A 13,510-nucleotide genomic window follows, 5' to 3' on the forward strand; every position below is an offset into this window, starting at 1 on the left:
AGGGATGTTTCCCAGACCGTTGCCAATAGCCCATTGTGCAGCTCTAGTGCGACGTAAATTAACTACAACAACAACAGAATAAGCTTATACCGAATTCCCCTTCATTTAAATAAAACAAGATCTCACAGATCTGTTCCCAGCTAATACCGAAGTCAAGTATCACTAGCTACTATCATTATGTGGGTAGGGGACCACTTTGACAAGGCTACGAAGGGACCAAGGATGTGCTGTATGGTCCTTGTTAAACTTCATCCCCTCCGCAGAGAATTAAAATAATGATGGCATGTCTTTGGATAACCTTCAGGAATATTTCCCAAACCGTCGGCAGTAGCCTATTGTGCAACTCTAGAGCGACAAAAATAAGTAACTTCAACTAATTGAATAAAACGAGAATTACTTTCCCTTCCGAAAACCCTGATTGTTGGAGCCTTTTTAAATCGCCAGAAAGTTGCGTTTGCAATCGAAAGTTTGTTGTTGTTTGTGTGAATAGTAGTGATTTGATTTAATGATTTGTTGTTAAGTGTTTGCCTAGTTAAAATGAATCCTGCTGACAGTAGTAACATCTATTGTTAAATCTTTGCCACTGCAGCAAGTGTAAAAAGTTCAGCTTGTCATACCTGTCATCATTTACTCTTTCCGAGGAGGTACTTTCAAAGTAGTAATCGTAAAAAGATATTTGAAATGCAGGTAAGATTCTATTTCTTTATAATTTGCCAAGTCTTAATTGCACCTTCAATTATAAAGCATTTGTTATTGTATATGTGATTGATCCACTTATAGTTAAGTCAAGTAATCAAAATTATTTTAAAATAAATTTATCAATCCAATAATAAAAAAGGTTATAAGTTTTATTACCACTTATACAAAAATGAAATGACAGAGAATTTGTAGCACATTTGGGCAAGCATATCTAATAAACACTAGATTACTTTTTTTCAACAATCTTTCACACTGTTGAATATGTAATGCTGTCATTTTTTAAGAGTATTATCAGCTCTTTAAGTGAAATTTTATAACCTTCATTTTATTTGTAAGTACCTCTGGACCATTACTGTTGCAATTAAAAAATCAATGTAAGTGACAGAAATTTAAAATTGAGAAATAAATAAAAATAAAATAAATTTGTTTTATCGGTTTTTTGAAATTCTATTTTAGTGTTCATAACAGTAGCAATAATAGAAAAGTTGTCAGGCCACAATCGTGAAGCACTTATGTTTTTTCAATTGTATGGCAGTACAGTTTACAGCACAAATGTTTAAAAATTTTCCTTTCGGTTAGAAAAGATAATTTTGTTAAGATATCAATATAAATGCAATAGTTTATGTTGATTTCTTTCAACAGGCAGAATTATTAATTCACTCTAAAAGCATTAGTGTGGATTAAATTTAGGCTTAGTTTTTGACTAGAACTATAAAATAATGGTTTGAGTTATGCTCATTTTTTTTAAAAATGCCCATGTATAAACTTATATTAAAATCTTGATAAATTTTTTAAAGTCATTTAGAGTTGATAAAATATTATTATTATTTTTTAAATTGTCAATGCGTACAGAATAAGTGATTTGATGAATGTTCCGAATAGATGAAAGTTCAAATTTAGTGAATGAAGGTTCTAATTGAGAGGATGAAGGTTCAAACTGAGCAGATGAAAGTTCTGATTAATGATATATCTAACTCAATTATGAAGGTTCTAACTGAGTGAATAAAGGTTCTGAGTTTATGAAGGGCTTAACTAAGTGGATGATGAGTCTAAGATGATGATGTTTCTACGTGACATTTTAGTAAATGTATGTAAATTAGCTTCAAATTTCTTATTTTGGCACTAAGCAATAACGAACATGCCTTGCTTTTATTTCTTGTCTGAGAGCTTCTAATTAGCAAAATACATAAATCTCTAACTATCATTTAACCCTCTAAACGTTAGTCCCAGCTTTCTCCCAACTATTTTTTTCCCTAACGCCAGGCACTGAACTTTTCGCCTCGGAAGTTCTCTGAAGTATAGCTCGTTTAACCTTACCCGGTGGGCATGCGTATACATAAGTCATGGATACGCCACACTGCCCCAGATACCCGTTGATAGGGTAGGCCACACTCACACAACAGAACAATACACAGAGAGAAATATCCATTCCCAGAGTGGGAGTCGAACCTGTAACCATTGACTTCGCAGTCAGGAACACTGATCACCTGACCGTCTTTTCTTTCCTTCTAACTATAAGCTGCAGGATTCCTTGGTTGGCTGTGTGAATCAGCTAAAAAATCGGTTTTTCCCATATTTTTCTATTTAAGTGGACACCATACCGCTGAAGAATCTTTTCATAGCAAAATCTTTTTTACCTCCCATTAGTAATTTAAATTATAGAAAAAGTAAGTTCAGGCATACATTGTTATGAAGTTTCAATTGTTGAAGGAAAAAAAATCAAAATTCAAACAAATTATTGGAAGAGAAATTTCGCATTTCGTAATCCTAAGTTATTTTCTCATAATTTATTTTCATTTGGTTGTTTTGAACATTTCTTTTCAGAATTTAAAATTTCATGGCTTACTCTAGGTTTGTATTTGAACTCACTTTTCTTATACTTTGAATATTAAATTACAAATGGAGATGGAAGAGAATTTGCTATGAAAAGTTTATTCCACGGTGTAGCGCTCTCGATCTTAAATCACATAGTAACTCTGCACTTTGCTCCGTAAAGCTTGCGTTTTTCAATAAAAATGTGACGAAAAAGCTTTAAAAATCAAAAAAAATTTAATCCCTCACTCTCTGAGTATTTATAAATTGAAATACTTTATAAATTGAAAAAAGCACTTTATTTAATGTATATGATGCAATATTACTATATAACAACTAATAATCATAAAATGATGTGATCACTAAATATCAAGGTGTAAAATTATAAATTTCTAACTGGTAATTTTTGATGTCGCATCAAAGCCGACTTAGGAGTGCTAAGGGTTAAAATATATTAGTCGTATTTCATGTTTCCAATAATCGCCTTTTCCAACTCTTCTCCGATTCACACAGCAATCAAATATGTTTTGATGTTTTAAATCACACCTTCCTCGGTAGTAATGTTAAAGGATTTCGATTTTTTCCACACATAAATATTATTTTCGGCCCTAATTTGTGACTTCATTGTGTGATTTTATGATCTACTTAGGACTTCATTTTTGGCAAGACTTCTAAAAATATATATTTACACGTTTTCGTTCAACAATGTTTGCCAAATCATAAATCAAATACCGTCATTTGTTTTTATTATTAATTATTTACTGCAGTATACAAGGGACGAATTTGCCTCATTCAGCAACTGGTAATTCGCTGTTAATGGCGAATTTTAGCCTGCCGACTGATATGTTGTGAGGCTGATATGTTGTGTGCCGGCTGATATGTCGGCTGATACGTTATGCATATTCTTCATATTCGAAGCTGTCACGTGTGTCATATTCTAGAAGAAATTATGGCATTTCACTGTTAATGGCGAATTTTTGCCTGCGGGCAGATATGCTGTGAGGATGGCATGGCATATTCTTCATATTCAAAGATGTGACGTGTGTCATATTCTAGAAGAAATTGTGGCATTTCACTCTTAATGGCGATTTTTCGCCTGCATGACATATTCTTTACATTCAAAGATGTCATATGTGTCAGATTCTAGAAGAAATTCTGTCATTGTCAGTGAAAAGCACTGCTAAGCATTATTTCATTTATTTATTTGTGGTTCAAAACCTTATTTTTCGTTACATTATAATCGATAATGAGAATGTTTTTCCAGCCTACCGTTTGAACTTTAAAATACAGACGTATAACAACCTCTCTTAAACGACGCACTCCATCTTGATTGAGGCAGGTTTATGAGGCCATTATTTGGCTTAAAATTAAGATTAACCTGTAACTCGCGGAACGAACTCCCACCACGCGTCACGTGACATGCAATAAACCGACCAATGGCCAAAAAAGATAATAATGAAAGCAGCCGAAAAATGTGACAAGAAGCAAAAAGCACTAAACCATTTAATCACCCGAGTCCTTGGGCCAAGGGTATTTCACAGATCGTTTATCATGAACGTATACTTGTCTCGTGGTTCATTAATTATGGCAGCACAGACTCATTAATGTTGACAGGGAGTGTCGTTAGGCGACCGGCATCGTTACGGAGTTTATGATTGTTGTCGTTACTGTACCAGGGAGGGAAAAAATTAATAGGCCTGGAAGAGGTAGGGACAGTGATATAAGTCCGATTTCCCTATTACGTCATTTTTTTTCCCTTCTTGACTTCATATTTGAAGGCAATGATTTATGAAATTTTTCCCTTCAAAAGTTTCCGGATGATCTTTCCGTATCGTTTTCTTATTTTTTTTTTTTAAAAAAAACTACTTTATTCATCTTCAAGGAGGCGATTAAAGAAGTCATTCATCATAATAATAATATTCTGGAGATTTAAATTTCCGAGACAGCTTCCGATGAATCGAGAGTATCGATGAAATTGTTGAGCTCGGAGCAATAAATAATGGATACTTTGTAATTTGATGATTTTTGTTTATTTATAATGACTTTGTGCTAGGTGGATGGGGAAAATGATTTTCTTGAGAAGAAAATGTTCCCTCTTCCGATTGCCGAACAAAGTTAATCGTTATAAGCAGATGTTGATTCAGAGCTATTGTTCACAAATCTACTTATAACACGATCTCAAATAAACCGTATTGGAAAGGCAACGCAAACGTGCTACATTTCCACAATATAAGACGGTAAGATGCGAGAGTTTACACAATATTTTTTGTTTGAAAGAAGGCTTTAAAACAGGTTTTTTATGTGGTGCTAAGCAACAGTCTTATAGGTTGTCTACTGTAAGAACTCCCCCCGCCACATAGTCTGACTCCGTTTGCTGTTATGGAAGCAAGAATAGCGAGTTTCAAGGAGGGTAGCTTCTATTCACTCTAGGACTAACACAATAGACCGAAGAAAAAGATTCCCTTTCTATCGCCAACCAGAGCCAAAATCTGTCCTAAACAGTGACACCCACACCCCTACTTGAAATGGTTATGCCTCGTCACCGTAGATACCGCCAAGGGCCCAGAGGAATGGTTCGGGGAGTTCTTTTTTTTGGACAAACTATACACACTACTCAACGATGATGCATCGTCAAGCAAAAGTTCACAAGAATGCCTGGTGTATCGGTAATCCTACATCGACGATCCATCAAATCCATGTCCTAAGGAGTTTCACAACTAGTTTTTTTTTCTCTTTTTTTTCCCTTGTGTAACTCCAAAGAAAAATATTCATTGGTGACAGATCTGGTGAATGAGGGAGACACCTGATAAATATTGTGTATTCTATGGTCAGTCAATCGCCCTAGAGATGTAGCGTTCAAATATTGGCGCTTAGATTGTGCTTGACCCGTAATGCAAGCTACGATTCTTGCTTGTTAATATGTTTCTGAAATACATCTAGATTTTTAAACGATAATTTTTGAATCATCCTGCATAAGCAAAATTTTTTAACAGGTTAGTGCTTAATTCATAAAAATTTATTGTTTAAACATGTAGCAAAAAGCTTTTAGCATAGTGTGAACACATCATAGGAATTACACACCATCATAGCAACAAATGTCGGAAAATGTAATTTTTCATGGCGCTCTGCATCCTATTACTGTAGTTGAGGAATTCGATGTAAGAACAAGATAAACCAAGATTCCTAAATTGTAGGTGTGAGCAAAGTGAAAATTTAAAACCGGGGTCAGTGTGAGCTAATAGCAATATACCAACTCACTGGTCATCATTAGGGTTCAAACTTCGGACCACGTCATTGAAACTTACTTAAACCTTTTATTATATAACCCACGTTGGGCTTCACTTTTTAAACTCGGCTCACCACCAGAGGGCACCCTATACAGTCCATGTCCCAGAACTCTCAAAACTCATTTTTCAAACTTTTGGAAATATTTAGCACTGCCTTAGACGAGACAACAACAGACTGCTCATTTTTGGGTGCAGACTATCAATGTTCAACTCTGCATCCATATAATTTTCCCTCTAAGCTAGAAGACAAGGGAACTCTTAGATTAAACTTTGGGTCAAACATTGGGGAGTACTTTTAATGGAACTAACCCTAATTATGAGCTACATGGAGAAGAAAACTACGAAAACTCTCGGTTTCCTCGATCGAAGGGATCCTAACCCACGATCCGTCAACTACTTAAGATGTTTTATACCGGTTCTGCGTTTGGTGAGATCCCAGCCATCCCTGGAATTTGAAATTGCATACCTCATTGGTAGGCGATTGTTTTACTTAATGAAACACTTACTGAAATCCATTTTTTTTCTTCATCACTTAAATTTTGTCTTAGAATTTATTGAACGATAAAATGGTTGAGGTTAACACCTCATTAAATTGGCAATAGGTTTCCAATAAAACGTTTCTAAGTTCTTTTTTTTATGCTCTTATATTCTATGTTCATGAATGTTTTATGTTCTATGTTATGCTCTATCTTCTCAAACGGTTCTATGATATATATTATGGTTCAAACTTGAATCAATTCTTCTAATTCTTTTAAAAGACAATGCTTCATATCATATTAAAGACTTTTAACTACAACCTGTGAGTAAAAACAACCTGTGACAAAAAAGAATGAATAATTTTCTGACAAGGTTTCAGAACAGTAAGGAATTCAATAGGAAACTGTGTGGTATGAATAGAAGTAATCACATGGTGTTACATCACTAGCACTCTAAACAGTTCGACATCTCTATCTGCAGCTTATATGTCATAAAAAATGGCAACGGATGTCGGGGCGAACACTTAATGAAAGCTCCCGCAGTGAAAATACCGAGTAGGACATAATTACGAAGTAATCAAAGAACGCTCCACAGAAGGGTGTGGTACATTCATTTTTTTTTTTTTTTTTACTTTCTTTTCTTGTAGGAATTGCTACAATGGTTCTTCAATTGAAAACGTGATTAATAGTTTCATAAATTTCTGACATCTGTGTCTTAATTTGGAATAAAGGGAGGTAGACTTTTCCATATATATATTTAAAAATAATAATAATAATAATTTATTTGGGAAAAACTGATAGCAAGACAAGATGATAAAATTGTATTAAATTGGACTATTTTTTTTTATTTTTTTATAATTACTAATACTCCGAAAAGAGCGTTTGCTTTGAACATCTGCTCAATTAACTATATTTTTTCATAGCTAATCCTTTTCAGTTTCTTTTATTTTATTATTTTCTTTATCTACCTATTCTTTAACCTATACTCTGTAGTCTGTTCGTATGACTTAAATAAGAAGTACCATTATTACATGTTTTTGGCACTTTTCATAAGTAAAGTAAATTCACCTTTCGCCGTGTTCCGGTCGTAAGTAAATTCAAATTTTTTTATTTTTTTCTTATCTTTTTCGGGGGAGACGTGGAGCGTCCACTTTGTTTTGTGTTAAACAAACAAATAATTAGTAAGTAAAATAAACAAATAAAATTTTTGAATTTACTTACACCAGGCTGACCAAACAGTACCCATTTTTTTACAGCCAATTTATTTTATTTAAAAACAAAATAATGTTGAGATTTGCCTCCGTAGAAAATTTTATGAAAATATTTACGATTTTATTGAAAAATTTCAGCCTTTTTTTTAAATCTCAGTATTTTTAACCTATATTCTGCAGTCTGTTTGTGTGACTTCGAAAATAAAAAGTACTATTACTATCAGTTTTTTGGCACTTTTCATTAGCCAGTCGTAAGTAAATTCACTTTTTTTATTTTTTACTTATTTTTTCGGGGGTGTGGTGGAACGTACATTTTGTTTTGTGTCTGACAAACAAAAAAAATTAGTAAATAAAATAAACAAATTTTTTTTTAATTTACTTACACCAGGCTAACCAAACAGTACCGATTTTTTTATATCTAATTTTTATATTTTTTTCCTCGAAAATAAAAAGTACCATTACTATCAGTTTTTGGCACTTTTCATTAGTCGGTCATAAGTAAATTCACTTTTTTTATTTTTTTACTTATTTTTTTCGTAGGTGGGGTGAAACGTCTATTTTGTTTCGTGTTAATCAAACAAAGAAAAATTAGTAAATAAAATAAACAAATAAAATTTTTTTAATTTGCTTACACCAGGCAGTGCCCATTTTTTTTATATCTATTTTATTTTATTTTTTACTAAGCAATCACTTTATTACTCTTGCCTATTTTATTTAAAAACAAAATGTTGAGATTTGCCTCCTTAGAAAACCTTATAAAAATATTTACTATTTTATTGAAAAATTTCAGCTTTTTTTTAAAATCTACTTATTTTTAACCTATATTCTGCAGTCTGTTTGTGTGACTTCGAAAATGAGAAGTATCATTACTATCAGTTTTTGGCACTTTTCATTAGCCGGTCATAAGTAAATTCACTTTTTTTAAATTTTTTACTCATCTTTTTAGAGGGCAGAGGGGAACGTCTATTTTGTTTAGTGTTAAACAAACAACAAAAAAATAAATAAACTAGTAAAATTGTTAAAGTTACTTATACCCGGCTAACCAAAAAGTACCTAATTTTTTTACATCTAATTTATTTTTTACTAAACAAACTCTTTATTGCTCTTACTTATTTTATTTAAAAACAAGACAAATGTTGAGTTTGGCATCCTTAGAAAGCTTTAAAAAAATATTTACTATTTTATTGAAAACATTTCGTTTAAGCACAAATAAGTAGTACGATCTAAAGTTAGTTTCAAACATTGATTTAATAACTTCCTCATCATCTGAGTAGGGTTCAAAATTGCGAAGTTGGATATAAAGAATCCCTCGTTTACTTTGAATCAGCTCTTTGCTGATAACATAACTAAAAACATAAAATATATTTTGAATATAAAATCTCGTTACTCAGTGTTTAGAAACGAAAAATTTTCTCTTGAGTTGAAAAGGTACCGAAAAATCCTTTTCTGTTCTCATTTTTAATAATGCAATATGTCAAAATAAATACAACAATTTTAATAACGCAACATGTGAAACGAAATCTATTTTCTAAGTCTGTGAATACGATTTCAGAAAAACATATGCACCGATTTTATTGTAATTTTGTGCGCTTTTCTAAATTGAATTGACTGGAGATTGAATGATAGAAATATTTTCTTTAAAAATAACTTATTTTACTTAGCAATAATACATGAAGTTTAAATTCAATCTTCATAGACTAAAATTTTTATTATTTTAAACTTTAATTCCATTGCTAGTCAACTTTATCTAAAGCACGTAATTCGCTTGTTAAATTTAAAAAAAAATAATAATTTAATTTTCAAAACTTATAATGAGAATTTCTGGAAATATCAATTTTAAACCCGTTCCATATTGCTGTATTAAAAATGCTTACAAATAATTAAAAAACTGAAAGTGCGAAAAATATTAAATAGGATAACAAACTCATTTAGCGAAAAAAAAAATGGTGTTGGGTGAAAAACTCGTGTTGCAAAAAATGAGTTGGATAAAAAAAAAAAAGAAAAAAAAAATGATGTTATATCGAATTAAAAAAAAAAAAAAAAAACAGTGCTTAACTTTTTTTGTTTGTTTTGCTTTTTAAATTTTTTTTTTAAATTCGTGGTTTTTAAATGCTCAATTTCAAACATAAGATTTTAAGGCTAAAATCTAAATCACTTCACAAATAACAATTATGTATGATACGGAAAAACTTTAAAACAATCCTTAATCAAAAATTCTTTTTTCATTTATTGTTTTAAAACAACGAGTTAGTTGTTAAATATCCATTTCAAACAGTCTTAGGTAATAAGTTTCTGAACGTTAAACTTAAAAACTGAACTAAAAAGGCGGAAGTGAGTTCGAGAAGCGAATGGGAAAAAATGGCGGACCGAAAAAGAACAAATTGCAGGTATGAGCGAATGATTTATCGTCATGATTCTGAGCAAGTTTATTTCAAATTAAAATATTATTCGCCATGAATCATATAATTAAGAGAATCCTCGATAATTACCGTCGACTTTGAAGTTTCCCAAACAATTTATCCTTCACTTCTCTGCTTAATATGGGGCAACAAATTTAAAACTTAAAAAATGCTTATAATGTAATTTTTAAAATGTCAACAAACAACTAAACATAACCATATTGTGAATCGGACTGTCGAAATTGTTTAAAAAATTTCCGAGTTTAAGTATTTGTAAAATTTGAGTCGAAATTTTAAGAGGAAAAACCGAAAACTCGCGAACATCAATTATGTCTGATTAGATAAAACAATCTTTAATCAAGAACCCTTTTTTAATTTATTGTTTCAAAACAACGAGTCAGTTAATAAATATCCATTTCAAACAGTCTCAAATGAAAAGTTTCCGAACGCAAAACTTTAAAACTTTACTAAACGACGGAAGAGAAATTAGAAGGTAATAAGAGTTCGAGAGGGGAGAGAAAAAAAAATGGCGAACAGAAAAAGAACAAATCGCAAGTTAGGGCGAAAGATTTATCGTCATGATTCTGAGCAAGTTTATTTCAAGTTAAAATATTATTCGCCATGAATCATATAATTAAGAGAATCCACGAGGTTTTCCGTCGACTTTGTAGTTTCCCGAAAAAGTCATCCTTCACTGCTGCTTAATATGGAGCGACAAATTCATCAATAAACTTTACGGATAGATTCTGCAGCCAAGAAGCAATTAAAAATAACTCATTCCGTTTTGCTTCCTTCTATATTTGAGTAAAGGAGGAAAAATGAATCCCGGTTTGATGTTGACAAATTACAGTCCTGGAGCTAAGGGGGAAAAAAGTCAATTAGCTATCGGATTTAATTGCTTTTCCTATCGATTTAAAAGAAAATTAATCCGAATCTTACCGGCCTCCATCTTTCATTAGGGAACATCATAACTCATATAAGTTTTAACTCTCAGGATGTATTTTGTGGTGCAATTTATTAATTACTTGGCAGCTTGATTTGGCGATATTTTAGAAGAAGAAAAGAAAAGACTGTCACGTTTTATGGGAGTGCATTAAGACACTTGGAATATTTAAGAGTAATGTTTAATGTCTTTTTCTTTTAATATTTCTTTTTATTTAATTTGAAAAGGAATTATTTTAAGTTTAAAATATTATCTTAGTTAATTTTATTTTATCATCGTCGATAAATAATTTTTAATAATTTAAGTATTGACCTTATTTTGCAATTTTAAATTTTAAGCAGTAATTGAGAGAAAATTTTAAATTCGTTTAAGAGGAGAGCATGTTGCTTGACTTATTATTTGATATCACTACTAAATCTATTGAGGAAAATTTGAATTTCAGACGTAAACATTTCTAAAACTGTTATCCTAGTTGGAAAAGATTCTTTTCTTTGAATTTGATACAGCTAGCTAGCTAGTGTTTTATGCATTTTTTTTTTTTTTTTTTTTTTTTTGGTTGCATATTTTATCACTTTCTTTCTTTACTTTTTCTATCTTTTTTTGCCGAGGGAACATAATTTAAATAGCTTTTAAGGTTCCCACAAAGGATACTGTGATAATTTAGGTGACCAAAATGCTTTAATTTGTTTGGTTTCTTTTATATAAAGAAATCGATAAAAATTGAAATTCTTTTAATGCGTGGTTTATTTGATTTGGTTGTGTGACTTTTTTTTGTTTTAATTCCATTATTCTTTTATCGAACGTAAAACTTGCATAGTTAAGATGCATAGTTAAGAAAAATATGTTCACAAGAAACTACATTTAAAAGATTTTAGTATCAGTGATGTCAAATAGATAAATCTAATGAAATCATTTTTAAAGTTATTGAGATATATGAGAGAGAAATTAATATTTTTCTCAAACTTTTCACTGTCGGCAAAGTAGCAAGATTGACGGTACGATGTGTAATAGTGCATTTAAAAAGAATTTTTTACTTTTTAAATCAATAGCATTTGGAGCACGAAAAAGTTTTTGCTCGCCATAATTTATACATCGGAACCTTTCTTTTCTCTGCGGGTTCGATCCCCGGCCCAGACAATGGATTTTCAGGATGCAGAAAATCTTCAGCGGCCATGTCGTATGATTATGCGGCATGTAAAAGATCCCTGGACTGCCTTATTGGCTCTTGGCATTTCCGCAAAATTCAATTCCTAGTGCACTTTAGCATCCAAATAAGAGTCTCGGTGCTGCCATCTAGTGTGGCAGAAACTAGACGTCCAAATTAACATGGCCTACGGTATCTCACCCATTGTGGTGGTCCTGAAAGAGTGGATACCACTTCTGGAGAACGCACTAGGTCTGCTCATGTGTGCGCACTTGTGCAGCTCATTGGAAATAAAAAAAATTAAAAAAAACTTTTTTTCTTCTTACTATTCTCAATTAGATTTGGAACATATTTTCTTGAATTTTTCTATAGTTCGATATATTATAATAAAATAATTCGTAGAGTTTTTTTTTCAATCGCGATTTGTTTTTATCAGTACATTTTTACGTCATTCTTTATCTTTTATATTTTTTTTTAAAAAAAGAAAACTTTAAAACAAAGTCAACATTTAAGATAAAATCCTCTTATAAGTTCAAATTATAACCACTTCAGTTTCACTAGTTTTTCATCTTCGAAACATTATTTGATGCATTGAAATTTGGGGAGGGGGGACTTTGGAAGGCAGCTAAAAATCTATAACTTAGAGAAAAACTTATTTTAGGTCCCCAAGGTAATGCTTAATTGGGTCTGGAGCAGAGGCTGATAGAAGATGCTAGAATTTTCAGTAGAGAATTTTGGAAAGTTATTTTTCAGGTGCTATATATCCAGTAATTTAATGAATAAACGAATAAAAATAAATATAAATAAATATAAATAAATATAAATAAATGTAAATAAATATAAATAAATAAATATAAATAAATAAATGTAAATAAATAAATATAAATAAATAAATAAATATAATTAAATGAATGAAGTCAAACATCTCTGAGGCAGAGGTAATAATCTTCTACTATGGACAGTGCAATTTCGAAAACATTTAGCCCTAAAATCAGCAAAACAAGCCATTGATAACAACTGAAATTAATAGGGGTGTGACAGTTATAGCTTTGGTATCAAAACCAATTGTACCTAAAACCTATTGTGCATACAATGTACGACGAAAAGAAGTTGTAGTTTGTGCTTGATATTTTATTTATGACCCATTTTATGGTTTGAATTTTTTGCAAAAAAGAAAAATGAGTAGTTTATTTTTGTAGCTCGATTTGTAACAAATTAAACGTGTAATTTTCGTTTGAAATTTTATTTAAGAAAGAAAAATGGATAGTTTGTGTTTAAGATTTCACTTATAACAGAAAGTGAGTGGTTTGTGTTTGATATTCTCTTACTTATGGGAAAATGTGTAGTTTGAAGTTACTTTTACAATAAAAGAAAGGTGCGTTTTGTGTTCTGAATTCTATTTATATTGGAGAAATGTGTAGTTCGTTCGAATATCCATTTATAATATATCGAAAAATGTGTAGTTGGAGTTTAAATTTTATTTTTATAGTGGGGAAATCATTAGTTTGTTTTTCAAATTTCTATATGCTTGAACAACTT

General features: G+C 31.2%; 1 protein-coding gene across 1 annotated transcript in view; it reads left to right on the forward strand.

Moving 5' to 3' along the window:
* The first annotated feature begins 248 nt into the window (after positions 1-248).
* The window catches only part of LOC107452702 (zinc finger protein Noc), a 172,974-nt gene continuing 159,712 nt past the window's right edge, over positions 249-13,510 (forward strand). The window contains exon 1 of the mRNA XM_043047020.2: positions 249-687. Within this exon, the coding sequence (XP_042902954.1) occupies positions 682-687 (6 nt within the window). The 5' untranslated portion in view covers positions 249-681. The remainder of the gene's footprint in view (positions 688-13,510) is intronic.

This window comes from Parasteatoda tepidariorum, chromosome 8 (assembly GCF_043381705.1).
Source record: "Parasteatoda tepidariorum isolate YZ-2023 chromosome 8, CAS_Ptep_4.0, whole genome shotgun sequence".
Lineage (NCBI taxonomy): Eukaryota > Metazoa > Arthropoda > Arachnida > Araneae > Theridiidae > Parasteatoda > Parasteatoda tepidariorum.